Raw genomic sequence first — 18,883 nt, 5'->3', positions numbered from 1 at the left:
ATAGATAGATAGATAGACAGACAGAAAGACAGAAAGAAAAAGAAAGGAAGGAAGGAAGGAAGGAAGGAAGGAAGGAAGGAAGGAAGGAAAAGAAAGGAAGAAAGAGAGAGAAAATCATGTAACATGTTTCTTGATGAGAAGACCTGGGTTGTTCATCTCTGTAACCTTAGTGGTGAGGCCAGTGTCTGGCAGGTGCTCAATAAGGGTGAAGAAGTGAATCCATGTCTCTTGTTTGCCACCATTTGACTACTGTTCTACTTATACCTACTAACAAGGTATAGAAATGAGTCCTGTTAATGGATACCATCGAAGACTCAACCCTAAAAAGAAAACCTTTGGTTGTGGAGGCAATAAAGTCTTGGAAATCATGAAGGTCTACTCTAAGACCTTAAAAGGGAGCGGTGCAGCTGGTATATTCTCCTATAACCTTGAGAACAGGTAAATGACAAGTGACAAATAGAGTATCAAAGGCACCTACTTGTCCCGCTCGGCCAGGGCCTCAGTGTATTGGTCAGGATTGACCCGGTCAGTTGGTACGTCTTCCCTGTCCTTGGTGACTCCCTTCAGCTTCTCCGAGAGCTCCAGGTTACACTCTTTCTCTGCTTCCACCAGAGCTGCCATCCGCGCAGCTTCATCCTTTGCTAGCCTGGATTCCTGCAAAAAGAATGAAAAGCTGAGAGGTTTTTACAAAGCCCCACCTAAGTTAGGAGCCCTAGACTGTGGACACTTGATGAGTTGGGAAGGAAAGTAGGGACAGAAAAGGTGAATGCCAGGAGGCAGAGCAGTAGGGCAAGAGGTGAAAGAGGCCCCGTGCGCATGGACTTTCTCCTGCTCACCTCCTGTAGAAGCTGGATCTTATTCTCCAGGAGCTCGTAAACATGCTCTGTCTCCTGCTGTCTCTCCTCAAACTGGCGCCGGAGCTCAGCTTCATTATGGCTGTTGAGATTCTCCACATCAGCCCTACAATCAAGGAGCATTAGCCAGTCAGAGCTAGTCATATAATTTAGCAAGTGGACCCATTAAAAGTTGTTTTGATAATTCAGAGTCACACTGAAATGAAGCATTTTTCCCTCTGCAATTATTTGTGGAATTGCTCTTTCCAACTTTTCTGGTAATCTTTCAGAACTCTAATTTTTTGTTGCTTGTCAATCAGAATATACTTGACTTTCTAGAGGCTTCATTATTGCTATTGCTTCAAGAGGAGAATCTTTCATTTGGGAGGTGGGCAGTCATCAAATGGTTCAGAATTCAACATCCATGTTCATCTGTCCTTGGTCTCTTCCATTTAGACTGTTCTCTCAGAGTGCTTTGCTAATTCTCTGCCATTCTTGCTGTTTGAATTTAAAGTGTTCCTACCATTTAGGTCGCTGGAACAGAATATCCATTTGGGCAGCCATAGAAATGCTCTCCTCCTTTACAGTCATTAACCCACAGACTATCCTAAATCTGGCCTGCCGATCCAGAGTTCTATCTAGTTTTCCCATGGTCCCATGCAGAGAACAGACATTTAATCTGTGGAAGCTCAGGGTTCTGGCCCAGTTTTGCTTCTCTGATGTCCTCAGGAATGAATGTCCAGGCGCTAGCATGTAGGGGGTAAGGTGTCACCGGCTTATTTATAGCTAACAACAGCTGTCCTTGGATATCTGAGGATTAACAATTTGGAGGCAGTATCAGGTGCTGAATGATCTTAATTCCGGTTTGGTTTTATTCCTGTTTTAAGCCATTTGTTGAGAACCATGGACCGTCTTCTTGTTCTCAGGGCAAACAACAATATTGAGCCTTCACAGGTTCATGATAAATCAAAGCTGCTCCATCCAAGCCCAGGGGTACTTTAATATCTGGCTCAGAAGGTTGTGTCTATGAAGACCAAAGGGGACTTTCCCAAGGATTATAGGATTCTTTGGTTGATAACGGACACTACTCGGCACCACCCCAGAGGCTATATTTATCTTGAGTTCCCATTTTATTATACAGATTTGGGCAAGTCGAGGGTCTTGGTTGTACAAGAGACACAACTCAAGAAAACAGCCCAAGACCTGTAAATATGCAGACCTCAAGAATCACCAATTTTTACCTTGACTTCATATTCCGTGACAAACGCAATAAACAACAGTTAACTACAATATCTTGAGAATGGAAGTTATACATTTTCTGAGTAACTCAGCAAGGACTGCCTGATTTAATAAGCGACAGCTGTTGTAAAGTCACATGGGCCTTGAACTTGAGGCCAGAAGATGTGGGCTCTGCCACTCAATTGAGAAGACTTTAACGTACCTTAGTTTTCTCATTTCTAAAAATAGGGATAATGCCACCTAATTAAAAGTTGAACTGACATAAAACATTTTTAAAAACCATTACACAAATATAAAAACTTATTTCTCAATCATTGTATGTTTTCCAAGTCTATTAAGCTTACTTAATGCCTTAGTAAGTCTTTAGTAATACCAGCATCGTGTATATAATTGAGTCTAGTTTTGAGTATTCTCATCTTGCTGGACTGTCATCCTACATATCAAGCAGTACTGTAAAGATAAACAATGCCAGATCAGATTGAATGTATACTAATTCCAGGATGGAATCTAAAAATTATTTTGAATAGAAATTTTAACAGTATTTGTCATTTAAAACTAAGGGTTTTTTAATTATAAAAACTATAAATTATAAAAGTAACCATTTTGACAATACAAAAGTATATAAAGAATACAAAAGTATACAAAGAAAAAAAACAAGACCTCTCCCCATCAAAAACTCTAATCTCACTTCCTTGATACAAGTAATGTCTGGGATATAACCCTCCAGTTTTTTTCTGTGTATAATCAAGCAAACACAGGTAGACACAGAAAAGACTGCCTTTAACAAAGGGCTATGCCATAAACATCACCCAGTACTTTTCCCCCTTGCTTAGTCTATCAGGGACTCCCACCAAGAAAAGAATACAGAACTAAATCATTCTTTTAAATGACTGCATAATATTCCACAGTATGGTTATGTCAAAATGTCCTCAACCATTGCCCTGTCGATAGATAGCTGTTTCTAGTGTTTTTTTGCCATTTATAAATAATAATGCAGTAAAAATACTTCTACATTTATTCTTTCATTCTCATGCTTTTATTTATGAGGGATAGATTCCTTCCAGAGATTATCTGGTCAAAGGAAATGTGTATTTTTCACTTCATTGCCAGTGCCACATACCAAATATGTTGCCACAATTCAAACTTTCACGAGCAGTGTGTGAGAGTGCCCCATTCCCCCCAAATCTATGTTAGCCCTTGATGGTACTAGCAGATTATTGAAAAGGAAGTTTATAATCTTAGGCCTGGTGAATTTCCAATCTATGCAAGGCCTGTCAGATTGAGTAACAGAGAGCCAAAGGGAAAGAAAACATATTATTTCAGTTCCTCAACTGGACACAGCATTCAAATGCCAGAGTTAAGGTGAAGGAATTTGATTTCAAATCTACTGTTCTCAGATTAATAAATCAGACTCTGAAAAGAACCAAGAGCTCAATTGGTTCAAACTGCAACTCACCATGTTTTATCTAGATGCTGTTTCTTGTCCTGGAGTTCTCGTTTCAGGCTCTCTACTTCAACCTTCAGCTCGATGTTCTGAAAAGCACACAGGCATTAATCATCATTAACTGCCACAGACCCTCTATCCTGGAACCAGGTTCCTACTTGAGTCCTGCCTTGGTTCACAGCTTCTCATTCTATCCCAGCTCTCTTCATGCCTCTTGACATAAAGGAGATTCAGATAGATCAGTATCCCAGTCAAGAATGGACTATACAGCTTCAGATTTCCCTGGAGCTACTCATCCGTTCTCCCAACCCATTCATTATTGTCCCTGGATGACGAACACCACCCAAGCCTGTTTGTTCTCTAAAGCACTGGACAATGGCATGTATATTAAAATAATTTTTTCTTGGCGGACCTGGTTGGCTCAGTTGGTAGATCACACAGCTTTCAACCTCAGGGTCATGAGTTCAAGCCCCAAGTTGGGCGTGGAGTCTACTTTAAAAAAATAATAATAATTTTTTTATTATATAAAAAATGTCAAATTGCTATATGTGGAATTATATTTAAATATAACTGGGGATTTAATTTTTAAAGAAATCATGTTGTGGGGTGCCTGGGTGGCTCAGTGGTTAAGCATCCAACTCTTGGTTTTGGCTCAGGTCACGATCTCACGGTTTCGTGAGTTCAAGCCTTGCATCAGGCTCTGTGCTGACAGCATGGAGCCTGCTTGGGATTCTTTCTCTCCCTCTCTCTCTCTCTCTCTCTCTGCCCCTCCCCTACTTATTCTGTCTCTCTCAAAAATAAATAAACTTAAAAAAAAAAGAAATTATGTTGTGAACATTTTTGAAAACAACACCCTGCCTTTATTGTTACATTGGACTTCCATAAATTGCATTTGCTTAAGCTGAGAGGGGAATCTGATGGTAAATCTATGAAGGGGACAATTAATTTTTATTGAGGTGAAACAGCAACAAATTGTGACTTGACAGGCAGAAAAAGGAAATAAAAACATCCCAAGAGAGGTAAAGTACGAACAGAGATTTGGTGAAATGTCCATGGATTGTTCAGCTTCAGTGGCCTGGTGTCTAATGAGGAGTGGGAAAGGAGTATAGAAAATAGTTTGCAACTAGTTTGTGAAAGCCATGCTAAGAAGACTGAACAGTAGTCAGTAGAGAACAAGAACTCATCAGGGAACTTTAGGCAAAATATTGCCATGATCGGGTCTACCTGAGGAAGGAGTTTATAGTAGATGTAAAGAAGATGAATGAATCAGGAGGCAACTGCTCAGATTAGAGACAGGGACTGTCTGGCACCAAAGAAGCACAGGGAGAAAGACTCAAAAGGCATTTCCAAGGCAGAATCCATGAGGCTTTCCTGCTTTGGGAGAGACAGGAAGGAGCAGAGACAATGCCGAGATTTCTAGCACGTGGGTGATAATGCGCACTAGTAACTAAAATAGGGAACAGTAAAAGAGGAGCAGGTGTGTACGGGAACCTAAAGAGGGGTCTAAAAATACTAGTCAGAGATTTATTTTATTAAGGCTTAGAGCAGAGTACACAGAGATGAGTTAGTCCCTTCCCTGAATATATAGTATTAAGCAGGGAGAATTTTATCAATACTATGTGATGGACTTCATCAGATGCACCTCAGTTTTCCCACAGGTATACTGCGATTGCTTTCTTTTTTGATGAAGATAATAATGTCTATTCCACAGGGGACTTTGTGCAGATTCAATGGGATGAGGTACATAATGCACTTAGAATACCTAGAACTCTGCCTTGCACACAGCTGCTCAACTATCTTTGTCCCCCAGCTAACTAGTGCCAGTCAAGAGACCTCAGCCCCACCAGGAAAAGTATTTAAATCTGAAGGAAGGAAAAAATGGAATGTTAGCTACACTGGAATTAAAAGAAAAAGAAAAAAGACAAAATCTGGAGGATGCAAATTCTGTTGGCTCTATCTTTTCCAAATCCTAGATAAGAAAATGGAGTCAATACTTGAATTAATTTGGCCAAAGATTCCAGGCCCCTCATTTTAAAGATAAGGAAATTGAAACTCAAAGAGTTCCTCTAAGATAAAAACAATAATCAAATCCAGCACTCCATTTTTGCTCTAGCATTTTAGCCACAGATCAGTTCAGGAAGTACGACCAAGTTTTGCTTGATTTAGTAGAAGGTGGTAAATTATAGAATTAGGGAATGTGCCTAATGTATTAGGCAGTAAGTATAGTGGTTAAGAGCACAGGCTTTGAAGGTGATGAGGGCTTGGCAAGTCACATGCCCTCTCTAAAAGCCTCAACCTCCTCATCTATCAAGGGCTTGGCAAGTCACATGCCCTCTCTAAAAGCCTCAACCTCCTCATCTATCAAGGGCGGGTGGGGGAGATCATAAGGGCACCCAACTAATTAGGATGTTAAGAACATTAAGCGAAATAATGCACAAAATGTACACTGTGCAGTACATGGCATGCAGTAAGCATTCAGAAAATGTTAGCTATTATTAACCATAAAAACCAAAATTTGCCCTCTCTGACTAGGATAGCTGAAGTTCTCAACCAAACACATGTTGAACTAATGTTATGTCATGGAAAGGAAAGAAAACTATTACACCAAAGGTAGGATATCCCAGACACCTGCACACAAATCCACACCCAATCTGAACAGTCTTTGCGTGAGCATTACCCTTCTGAGATAAGTAGAAAAGAGAAAGGAAAAGGAGGGAAAGGAAGAAAAGAATAAAGAGGAAAGACAAAAAACAGAACTACTTCTTTAGGTTTCAGCATTACGTCTACTCAAGTCGACAATGAAGTTTATGAGGCTCATAAGGAACTGCTAAAATAGTTTCATCTCCACCAAATTAGGTCCTAAATCTTATGATCAGTGATTCCAGTGGATCAAAGCACTTTCATGGGTGTCACAAAATCGACCATGTGGAAATGCAAGTGCAGGCCAATTTCCAGCACTACGACGGTCCAACCCCTCTTCTGTAACCTCTTTCTGCAGAAAACATCCCTGTGTACTAAATCAAATTTATCCATTCTCCACTAGTAAATATTCATATGTAAATTGTCAAATTCTAAGTACAGCTGGAGTGGATCCCAAATTAACTGCATCTGCTTATTTTACCACCAAATCTTGCCAGCTCTTTGTCAAGGTAACTGAAGAAATTTTTGTATTCAAGAAAGAAAGGGGTGGCTCGGGTGGGGGGTTGGTGGAAGAGAGAGCCTCTTTTATTTATTTATTTTTTTTTACATGTCCCCAGAGGAGTATTCCCCCATCTAATTCAAGGGAAAGTTTCAGTGATGAAGCTAAAATTAAATTATTAGAAACAGAACTACAATAAACTTTTATTATAATGAAACCCATATTACCTACAGCTTGAGAATTGGGCTAATGATGAGTTTATAGATTAACAGTGTTTAATCAGACTTCTCTGTGTAGGCAGCTTGTTTTGTTTCGGGAAAAATCACTTGACCAGAGTCCTAACAGCAAGTGATAAACACAGGATTCTCAAGTCATTTCCACCCTGGTGTTTATTGCAAAGTTCAACACACAACTGGGTAAAAAGCAACCAGCAGTAACCAGTTACCTGACTCTTCTCCAAGGCTTTAATTTTAACTCTACAAATTGTTCCACTCCTCATAGAACCCCAAAGTGACTATCCCTTCTAAAAACAAGATTTTCAACTTCTTGCCCCAATAGAAGCTACAGCAAAGTGAATTCTAAAATGTTATTTACAAATAAGAAATGGTTTTTTGCCTGACCAATTTAAAAAAATCTTAATGTAAAATGTTATCAATCCTTTCAGAGTTAGAGTAGTAGCATTATTACCAAATATATTAACTAGGTTAATAGTTTGTACACTATCTCCCACCAGTATTCCACAAGTCACTTTTAGAAGTGGGGAAGGGAGAAGTTTAAATTGAAAAAGTGGGGTGACAGCCAGGCAGTGTTAATGGATCTGCCCTGACTCCTGTAGACCCTTCTCCTCCACACTTAGCACACTCTTAGTGTGGAAATGGACTTTAAAGTTCTCTTGGGGAATAATGAAGATGTTCAACATATATTTCTTATACTTAGTATGCCTGCAATCCAGTTGAGGAGAGAAGAGCTTTTAATATTAATTTAATTAATTTAAATTCTAAAGGTAGGGGCGCCAGGGTGGCTCAGTCGGTTAAGTGTCCGACTTCGGCTCAGGTCATGATCTCATAGTCCGTGAGTTTGAGCCCCGCGTTGGGCTCTGTGCTGACAGCTCGGAGCCTGGAGCCTGCTTCGGATTCTGTGTCTCCCCCTCTCTCTGACCCTCCCCCGTTCATGCTCTGTCTCTCTCTGTCTCAAAAATAAACATTAAAAAAAATTAAAAAAAAAATTCTAAAGGTATTTGCTAGGGAGGTGGGTGGGAGATGGGCTAGATGGGTGATGGTTATTAAAGAGGGCACTGATGGGGTGCCTGAGTGGCTCAGTTGGCTGAGCCTCTGACTTTGACTCAGGTCATGATCTCATGGTTCATGAGTTCGAGTCCCACGTCGGGCTCTGTGCTGACAGCTCAGAGCCTGGAGCCTGCTTTGGATTCTGTGTCTCCCTTTCTTTCTGCCCTACCCTGTTCGCACTCTGTGTGTCTCAAAAATAAATAAATATTAAAAAAAAAAAAAAAGAAAGCACTGAATGTTGTATGTAAGTGCTGAAATTACTGAATTCCATTCCTAAAACCAATATTGTACTGTATATTGGCTAACTGAAATTTATAAAAATAAATAAGCAAATAAATAAAGGTATTTTCTAAAAATACTAAGATACTAAAGGTGACCAGTGATGAGGAAGTTCAGATACGGCCTAACCCAGGGAAACTTCATGGGTGAGTAACATATAGAAGGGTGAAGGTCACTGTAGATGAGGAAATATGATAGTAAGATAGAAACTGCTATATAATCCAAATGTACAAGTGCCACTCAGTAGCTGACTTATTTCAAACATAAATATTTGATAGAGCAAAATTCTAGAATAATTAAAAAATTTCCATCAATTGATGAATAGATAAACAAAATGTGGTATACCCATACAGTAGAATGTTATTTGGCCATAAAAAGGAATGGTGCATGCTACAACATGGATGAACCCTGAAAACAATATGCTAAGTGAAAGAAGTCAGTCACAAAGAACATAACTCTGTTTATATGAAATGCCCAGAAAAGGCAAACCACAGAGAAATAAAGAAGACTGGTGGAGGGTGGTAGACTGGGGGGAAGGGAGGAAGGGGAAAGGGGAGACAGGGGCATTGGGGAGTGATGGTTAATGAGCTGCAGTTTTTTCTTGAGTGATGAAAATATTCTAAAATTCATTGCTATGATATTTGCACAACTCTGAATAGTATAGAAACATGGATGTGTAATTGAATTGTATACACTTTAAATAGGTGAGTTGTAATGGTATGTGAATTTTATCTCTATTAAATTGTTATAAAAATGTTTCAAAAAGTCCTAGGAATTTATATTAGTTATAATTAAAGGATAACCATTGCAAATAGCTTATTGCACATGCACTTAGAACAGTATCTAGCATATAGAAACATCATTACTATATCTAAATTACAAAGCAAAACTACACGATCTCCAAGCTTCTCTAACAAAGATTAGCACTGGGTATTTCAAAATCTCTTTGTAATCTCTCCCTTTTCCATGGTTACCACCCTGTGAGGTATTCCTTCCTTCTCATTGGGATCAGAGCAAATAGTCTCATTACTGGTCTCCCCAACCTCAGCCTCTCCACCATTTAAATTTTTCCTAAAGCATATTTCTCATTAGTTTACTCCCTTTACTAAAAAAACTTTTAATGGTTTGTAACCACACAGCAATTAAATTTTACTGAGCCTGATAACGGAATCCACTCAAAATCTGACCTTAACCTACCTATTCATCTTCTCCTATCACACTCCACCAGCCTGACTGGATCTCTCGAGCATGTCCTATGCGTTCTCATTGCCTTGTCACTGTCCCTCTTTCAGCTTCATCCTTAAATGCCATCTCCCTTGTAAAGCCTTACTTTACCCCCCATTAGAAGTCATTTCTTTATTTTTTTAAATTTATTTATTTTGAGAGAAAGAGAGAGTGTGTGTGAGAGTGAGGGAGAGGAACAGAGAGAAAGGGAGAGACAGGATGCCAAGCAGGCTCCACACTGTCGGTGCAGAGCCCCACCCAGGACTCAATCTCCCAACCCTGGGATCATGACCTGAGCCGAAATCAAGTGTTGGATGCTTAACTGACTGAGCCACCTGGGGGCCCCAAAAGTCATTTCTTACGCCTCTGGTTTTTCACATCATTCTCTTTGTATTTTAACAGTTGCACACTGTAAAACGCTTTGTAAATCTACATGTCTTATTTCTCTACCGTAGGGACAGAGAAAACGATGGTGCCTTGGAACTAGCCAGGTGTGCTCTTTGTTAGCTTTTGCCTTGCAGCTTTGTGATGGTGGGATATGGGCTTCAGGGCAGGCAGACCTAGAAAGGCAGAAATGCCTTTTTGCCACTTATTAGCTGGGTGACCTTTTCTGTGTAAGTTCCTTTGCCTCTTAGAACCTAATTTCCTCAGTGATAAAATGGGGTGAGAAAAATTATCTTGTGGGTCATAGTGAGGGATAAATGAGATAACCTATGTAAAGTACCCAGCACAGTGCCTGACTCACAAAACTAGCAGTTGTGATGAACCTGAAGTCCTCCCAGGTCTTTGCACTTGGACGCATAGTAAACACATTGAATACGCAAACCAACAGACTGCAAATGAACCAGGGACAAATGCACTCCAGGGAGAAGTGGAATGACAATGTTTGCTGGATGAATAAAAAGGTGACAGGATAATGCTGTGTACTTGTGCAAGAAAACCCACTTTTTATCTGAAACCTTTAAAAGATTTTCTCTGCTCTAAACAGAACATTCTCTAAGAGGTATATTGTTAGCCCATTGGAGACAAAAGGTTACTAAAACTGAGGCATAAAGAAGAGAAAGAATTCTGAATCCAGCTTAGGATTCCAGCCTCTTCTTCTTCCTCTGCCCTCCCCACAAAAGGGCCAAACATACTACTCCTGTGCACTACACCGAGACTCAGAGATACAAATTAAGCTCTTAAAATGGACATTTGAAAGGGAAAATTGACCACGGACCAAGTATTAGATGACATTAAGGAATTACTTTTAAGCTTTTGGTGTACAATAATAATAGTGTTGCCGTTATGTTTAAAAACAAAGCCCTTATGTGTTCGAGGTATATTCTAATGTCGTTCCAGACACATTTCTAGGATGTCCCAGAGCTGCTGTAAGGAGGGGAGGACAGAGACAGCAGACTGTTGGTACCTGTTGAAGCTGGGTGGCAGGACACGGGTCCCCAGGACATGGGACAGGTACATAAGAGGTTCTCTTCATCTTTTTATATGTTCAAAAATTTTTATAATAAAATGTCAAAAGGGGCATTTTCAAAATGAAAAGGTAAAATGTTTATTTTGTTTGTTTGTTTTTTGATTTTTGATTTCTGGCATTACTAAGATCACTAATAACAAAGAACATTTGGCTCCCAGGTGACATAGATCAAGGGGGTTAACTTCCGGTTATAAAATAAGTCACAGAGATGAAAAGCACAGCATGGAGAATACAGTCAATAATATTGTAATAATGTTGTTCAATGACAGGTGCTAACTACACTTACCATGCTGAGCACTGACTAATGTACAGAATTGCTGAATCAATGTTATACACCTGAAACTAATATAACAGTGAATGTTAATTGTACTTCAATAAAAAAAATTAAATTAAAAAAGTTAAAAAATAAAATAAAACAAAAAAGCATTTGGCTCCCTATGGCAGCTCCTTTTAGCCACCATACTTATATAGAACATTGGTGCCCTATTTCCCAAGATTGAGTGATAAAGAAAATAAACCTCCCTCTAAGTGCCTCTTAAACTTGAGAGTCTCAGAATACAAATGGATATGGGGTCATAGGGAGGAAGGAAGAAATGTAGAAATAAATTACAAACAAGACTCTATTGGAGAGGAATCCGCACCTTCCTTAACTGGTAGACTGGACGAATTCAAACTAATTCACGGTTCTCTCACTTCACCTCTTACCATTTCCAGTCTCTTCAACCCCGACATTGCCTCACTCACTCTCTTCCTCCCTCTCTGCCACTCACCTCACCCAGCTTGGACTGTACCCTTTTGGTCCAACACAGGACCAGGATGCCATCAGTGGTTCTCCAGCAGCCATTTAAAAAAAAAATTTTTTTTTAATTTTTTTTTTTTTTTTTTTGAGACAGAGAGAGACAGAGCATGAATGGGGGAGGGGCAGAGAGAGAGGGAGACACAGAATTGGAAGCAGGCTCCAGGCTCTGAGCCATCAGCCCAGAGCCCGACGCGGGGCTCGAACTCACGGACTGCGAGATCATGACCTGAGCTGAAGTTGGACGCTCAACCGACTGAGCCACCCAGGCGCCCCTCCAGCAGCCATTTTTTCTGATAACCAGAACTCTGAGTGATGGTAGCCTATGGCAAGATAGTCTCCAAGGCTCCTTCCAGCCTCTGGTGGTACCACTCTCCTCTCCTCTAAACCAAGATCTTCTACTGATTGAGAAATCACTCCCGTGTGTGTCCTTGGGAGTCATCAAGTCTCTACCAGAGCTGCTCTCAGCCTGTGATGGCTTCTTCCCTCTTTGCAAACCTGTTCTTCACTACTGTTAGACTCTAGCATTCCCTCCTCTAGGAGGTTGTCTCCAACCCCCCAATCAGAACAAAGAGTTCCTTTCTCTTCACTCCCACTACACTTGTTTATAACTAAGAGGACTATAATTTAACACCCATACTGGGACTCTTTTCAAGGTGAAAATATTATATTTATACCAGGACAACAGGCAACACTGGGACTATCCTGTACATTGGGATGCATGGTCATCTGAAGCCTGTCTCCAGCATAGCAGTCACTTCACTCTGCCCTGATGAGTTATTTAAAATGTCCAGCTCCCCCTCTCAATTTTGATGTCTAGAAAAGTACTATGCTCTCAGTAGCTCAACTATCTGTTTTGGGGATAAACGGTTTATCACCAGTCTTGAGCTCCTACCTCACATTTTTGTTTCTGTATTTAACTTCATGCAAGCATGTGGGTGTTTCAATTAATCTTCAAGCACCTTGAGGACAGATTATATCTTATTTTGTATCTATCACAGTTTGCTGCTGGGGTAAAAGCAGACACTGAAAGAAAGAAAGAAGCTGGGCTGCACACTAGCATACATTTGTTGATAAAATCAGCAAGTAAAGTACATCCCGAAGATTAAAAGTTGCTGGAACCAAAGTTCTTCCCATTGCAGTTCTTGACCTCTAGAAGGTCTCAGTGTAGTAAGAGGTGAGCTGGGGTTGGCACGTGAAGGAAATGGGTATCGCACCTTTGCAAGACAGCAGGTTACAAGCCAGAGAGGAGAATGCTCTTCCATATAAGAGTCTTGGAGACAAAAGTAAATATGGCCAGGTCTCACTTCAAAGCAATTCTATAAACTAAAAGAATTCAAGAAGAAATAGATTAGCCGGAGGAAGAGTCTCAAAACCTTGTGAGCAGACCCTCTTATAATTTGTGATTATTCAAAGTGAAAACTAACTCTCAGTGGGTGAGTTTTATTTTAAAAGCTTCTCTTTTTGGGGGCGCCTGGGTGGCTCAGTTGGTTAAGCGTCCGACTACAGCTCAGGTCACGATCTCGTGGTCCGTGGGTTTGAGCCCTGCGCCGGGCTCTGGGCTGATGGCTCAGAGCCTGGAGCCTGCTTCCGATTCTGTGTCTCCCTCTCTCTCTGCCCCTCCCCCGTTCATGCTCTGTCTCTCTCTGTGTCAAAAAAAAAAAAAAAAAAAAAACCAAAAAAAAAAAAAAGCTTCTCTTTTTTGAATCATACCCCTTCCAGGGAAAGTGTAGTTCATAAATATTTTTTTCTCCATGCAGAGTTAAATTTCTTTTCTGGACCTCACTGAAACCACTGGGGCAAAGCCATAGATCTATAAAACAGGGTGAAGTATTGAGTATTTTCTAAAATTTTTTTAATGTTTATTTTTTGAGAGAGGGAGACGGAGAGTGTGAATGGGGGAGGAGCAGAGAGAGAGGGAGACAGGGGATCTGAAGCAGGGTCTGTGCTGACAGCAGAGAGCCGATGTGATGCAGGGCTCAAACCCACAAACTGTGAGATAATGACCTGAGCTGAAGTCGGATGCTCAACTGACGGAGCCACCCAGGCGCCCCACTACTGAGTATTTTCATAAGGGTTCTGTGTGTTCTGACCAAGGGACAAATGGCTGGTCCCTACTCAATCCCTAGAAACACATTTTAGTAGCTTCCAAGTGAGTTCTTTTATGGATGAAGTTTCTTTCCATTCACCCAGTTTTAAAGCAAAAATTGAACTCTAGTGGGTCTAAGTATTTGGTTCTGTCATTAAATAACTGTGTGGTCTTTGACTAGTCACCCCTAAAGCTTTCTGTTTTTATACAAAGAGACTCTCCCTGTCTCCCGTAAGAATTGTAATATAGCCTGCATCCCCCGCCTTAGCTGATGTGAGACACCTAGCCAGAAAGTGTTCAAATGCAAACAGTAAAGTCCTCAGACCCCAGGGCAGAGGAAAGACTTTATCCAGAGTGCAGTCCCTGCCTTTCTACAGATTCCAGGTTCACTGTCATCCACTAGCACAGTTAAGCCCCAAATTAGACACACAGGTGGCCCCAACATGTGACAAGTGTCCTTCATTGCCAGGGAAAGGACAGTAAGGCAGTGTCCTAGCCTCAGTAACCAGAAGACTACAAGGCCAGGGCACTCTTCTGCCAGACACTGCCTTAGTGTCCAGTCCTCCAAAGAGATGGAAAAAACCAAGTGGAAAAGTTTCAGTTTATACAGTACAAAATACAAGGATCTGCATCCAAATACAAACTCCACTATTCAGGTCACTGAAGCCCTACCCATGTCAGTCTGTAGCAGAGGTGTGAAAACAACACCATTTCCTTCGTGGACCAGTTTACCTTGGTTAGACAAACACAGACATCCATATCTGAGTAGGCACTTAGGCCATGGATGGATTCTCAGGTGATCAGATATTTGGATAGACACAGCCAGGGCTCATGTGTTAGGGCACGGGAAGAGAAAAAGAGACAGAGAGACAGAGACAGAAAGGGTGGTCATTGGGCAGAAGACAGGGTAGCTGATTGTAAGCTTTGTTTATTTGTATTTTCATCTAATATTTACTGAGTATCTACTTTGGATGGGCAAGGTACTCTAATAGGCACTAGAAAGAGCAAGGCAGAGGCGATTACGGTCCTCAGGGAATTTATAGCCTATGGTGGCAATTAACCAAATGATTATAATAGAGTGTAATAAACGGAGGAGACCTAGGGGCAAGTGGCTGGCTCAGTTGGAGCATGCAACTCTTGATCTCAGGTTTGTGAGTTGAGCCCCACGTTGGGGGCAGAGATTACTTAAATGTGAATTCTTAGGGATGCCTGGGTGACTCAGTCAGTTAAGCATCCAACTCTTGATTTTGGCTCAGGTCACGATCTCATGGTTGTGGGATGGAACCCCATGTCAGGCTCCACGTCGGCTCCATGCTTGGGATTCATTCATTCATTCATTCATTCACTCTCTCTCTCTCTTTCTCTCCCTCCCCCTACCCCTCTACCACTTGCGTTCTCTCTCTCTCTCTGTCTGTCTCAAAAATAAAAGGGGAAGATGAACTCTGGCGATGTATGGAATGCTCCCTTTTTTGGTAGCTGTACCTGGTTGTAAGTAGCCCACTGGTCAGTTAGGGCCTATGGATATTTGGAGGTGGGTCACCTGATAGGCCTGCCTGCATTCAGCCAGGTGGTCACTGTGGGCCCTTTCTGCATTCCACTTCTCAATTCTGTTTGCCTAAAAGTGGCCTCTACATACATCACATTGTACCATACCACTACCCTAAGCACCAAGTCCTTTATTTTCCCTTGGCAGCTCTGTAGTTTCAGATTTATAGCCCTCCTTCCTGAAAGATTAGAATGAGGGAGCTGGGAAGAAGAGCAACCCAAGTTAGACTCAGCTCCAAGAATGTTTCCTGGGAGGCTAAAGCTAGGAGTTACAGGATTTGTGTATCTGCTGCTGTTTATACCTCCACCTGCATGCATTTCCATTTAGCTATCCAGTGCTAGATCTCCTCTGTTGTTGTTGTTGTTGTTGTTGTTGTTTTAAGATTGCATTTTTTAAAATATTTATTTTGAGAGAGAGTGAACATACATGCATGGGGGAGGCACAAAGAGAGAGGGAGAGAGAGAGAATCCCAAGCAGGCTCTGCACTGCCAGTGCAGAGCCCAATGTGAGGCTTGTTGCCACCAACCATGAGATCATGACCTGAGCCAAAGTAAGGTGTTTAATGGACTGAGCCACCCAGGCACCCCAAAATATCTGACATCATATAGGTGTTCAATAAACATTAGTTTCCCCAAAGGTGGTAAGGCACCTAAAACACAGGAAGGAGAGAGAGTTCTTTTTGGCCAACCCTGAGTTTAGGAACCCAAGAAAAGACAGATGAAAATGAAGTGTCTGGATTTTGATGGTGAGTGAGCTGGTGGGGGGCGGGGCATACATGAGAAATCACTGTACCTTCTACTTATTTTTGCTGTGCACCTAAAACTGCACCAAATGATAAAGTCTATTAAAAATATGGGGGAAAATATGAGAGGTGTCTCAGGCTTGTTTTATTTAGACTCTGAGCTCAGAGGTCCCAATATACACACTGCCTTGGTGTTCACACTGATCTGTAACCTAAACCCTTCTCAGCCACCCCGTAAAAATCTTGGTGGGGTCCCAGAAGCCTGTTGATCTTGTCCAACTGAGCGCACAAATGAGAAAATATACACATAAATACCAATGATCTCAGTGATTCTCTCCCCCTCCCAGCACATTCCTTAGCAGGATGAATCTCTCTCACTTGGCTGGAGCCTCTCTGTTCACAAATAGGCCTGGCCGGGCTTAATTTAGCAAAGTGCAGGCCTCCTGCGAAAGCCAGGGGTGAGGCTGGAGGCCTGCAATCCCCAGGGCACCTTGTGTGGAGACAGGAACACAGCCCCACTGAAGGGGCTGCAAGGGATACTCAGAATGATCGTTTCCCCCAGCTATTTAGGAACTGGAGCTCAGGGGAACCATCCTGTGTTTTCTTTTGACTTCTCTTTGGGCAGCAGGTATAGAATTGGGATAAGTAAAAAATTTACTTTGGAGTTAAAAGTATAAAAACTATATTAATTTTTCTATAGATAAATTGGTACCCAGGAAACCTATGGCCTACTAAATATTTTAAAGTTACCCGTGGCATCTAACATGATCCGACATTCATGCCCAGATTCAGCTCTCAATTTTTGGATTGTCACTTGCTTTGATCTATTCTCCAAAAAGGATAAAGCCACTTGTCGGTATTCTGCAAAGTCCAGGATGAAGTCCATTTCTCACACTGAAGCTTGCACTACACACTGGAATCGAAGTTCTAACACCTGGCAGTCACTCCCTTAGAAGCCTGGCTGTGTTCTGAAGCCAGATGCCATGATCAGGCAACTCTCCTGAAGTTATTATACCTCTGCTTGGGACCAGGGACACCACTTAAGACTGTGGACTCCAAGCTGTCTTGTCCAGGATGGCAACCACCAGCCACCCACAGCTACTGAACACTGAAAATACGACTAGTCCAAAGTGAGATGTGCTGTAAGGATTTCAAAGATGTAACACACACCGGGTTGCAAAAACTAACCACAACTGCAGAATATATAAAATCTCAATAATTTTTAAATATTGATTTTATGTTGAAATGATAATATTTCAAATATGTTATTAACATTAATTTCGTGTGTTTCTTTTTACTTTTTTTGTAGTGTGGCCACTAGAAAACATTTAAAAAAATGTTTTAAGGTTTATTTACTTTTGAGAGAAAGAGAGAGACAGAGGTGTGAGCAGGGGAGGGGCAGAGAGAGGGGGAGACACAGAATCAGAAGCAGGTTTTAGGCTCTGAGCTGTCAGCACAGAGCCTGATGTGGGGCTCGAACTCACAAACTGCGAGATCATGACCTGAGCCGACGTCAGACACTTGACTGACTGAGCCATCCATGTGCCCCTAGAAAACTTTAAAGTACATCTTATCTTTCCATGTGTACATTTCTTAGCTCCTTCTAAATTATAAGCACTTTGTGGGTTGGATGGATCTCAAACTTCCTCTGTAGCCTCAACATAATCTTCAACAGCACTGAGTCCGTAATGGAAACTTAGAAAGTTTGTGGATTGACTGCAAACACCTAGAAGTGGCAGATCACCCAAATCTGAGCCTCTGTGTCCTTGATTCTAAAATGTGGGTGGTAGTAGAGTCCACCTCCCAGTGTTATTATGGGGAAGAGAACTTGAGAGGGAACAGGGGCTGGAGAAAGGAGGCATGGAGGAGGAGAGATAGGGAGACACCTGTGGTTTGCATTACAATTCTGTTGGACAGTTGCTGCTCTCTAAGTTGTTAGGTAAAAGATGTACTAGTTTGAAGTACATTGCACGAAGACATGCTCTGACCTGCGTCACAGTTAATTCTGTGGTGTAAGAGCACCGCTCAGAGTTTTTATGGGGTTATGGCATTCATCAACCAACAAAATACACAAGTGACTCCAGCTAATTATAGGTGAAGCAAAACTATCTAGGGGGTAATTACAACCGACACCAGGTGACTAAACCAAAGTCAGATCACTATTCTACCTAAAGTATGTTCAGACAGTAAACTGCAAGTGTCAGGAAGGCACAGACCCCCTATATCTTCTCACCATTGTGTCCTCATTGCTAGCACAGTGCCCATACACAGATGATTATTTATCAAATGAAGAGATGTTCAGAATAAAAACATAACCCACTCAAACAATTCTCACAGTCAAGAACTTCCTCTTCTTACACTTTCTTTTCTCAATTTGTTTGCTTTCTACTTCTGTCAACCCTTCCCTTGAAGAGACCGCTCAGTTCTGGGAGTTTCCCCAGGAATGCTAGCTTCTGGACATCTCAGGTGGAGGAAACAGCAAACGATGGAAAGGCAGTCCCCTTTCCAACTTTTCTGTACAAATGGACTTCACCTGAAACTTCTAGGTATTTGCAGTAAATCCACAAACCTTCTAAGTTTCTATTATGGGCTCAGTGCTGTTGAGGATTATGTTGAGGCCACAGAGGAGGTTTGAGATCCATCCAACCCACAAAGTGCTTATACTTTAGAAGGAGATAAGAAATATACACATGGAAAGATAATTTCCGGCCAGGCATTAAGTAACAGATGCCAAATAATGCATCTGAACTGTAATTGTTGAGAGAGCACAGAGAGTGAAAGATGATTTCAGGCAG

General features: G+C 41.4%; 1 protein-coding gene across 1 annotated transcript in view; it reads right to left on the bottom strand.

Moving 5' to 3' along the window:
* Positions 1-230: 230 nt before the first annotated feature.
* LOC122228570 (myomegalin-like) overlaps positions 231-18,883 on the bottom strand; it is a 113,372-nt gene continuing 94,719 nt past the window's right edge. Inside the window, exons 5-7 of the mRNA XM_042953679.1 lie at positions 3,529-3,605; positions 837-960; positions 231-654 (exon numbers count right to left, since the gene is read on the bottom strand). Coding sequence (XP_042809613.1) covers positions 475-654; positions 837-960; positions 3,529-3,605 — 381 coding nt within the window. The 3' untranslated portion in view covers positions 231-474. The remainder of the gene's footprint in view (positions 655-836; positions 961-3,528; positions 3,606-18,883) is intronic.

Source organism: Panthera leo, chromosome C1 (assembly GCF_018350215.1).
Source record: "Panthera leo isolate Ple1 chromosome C1, P.leo_Ple1_pat1.1, whole genome shotgun sequence".
Classification (NCBI taxonomy): domain Eukaryota; kingdom Metazoa; phylum Chordata; class Mammalia; order Carnivora; family Felidae; genus Panthera; species Panthera leo.
The sequence above is the reverse complement of the archived record's forward strand: the minus strand, read 5'-3'. Positions and strand labels throughout refer to the sequence as shown.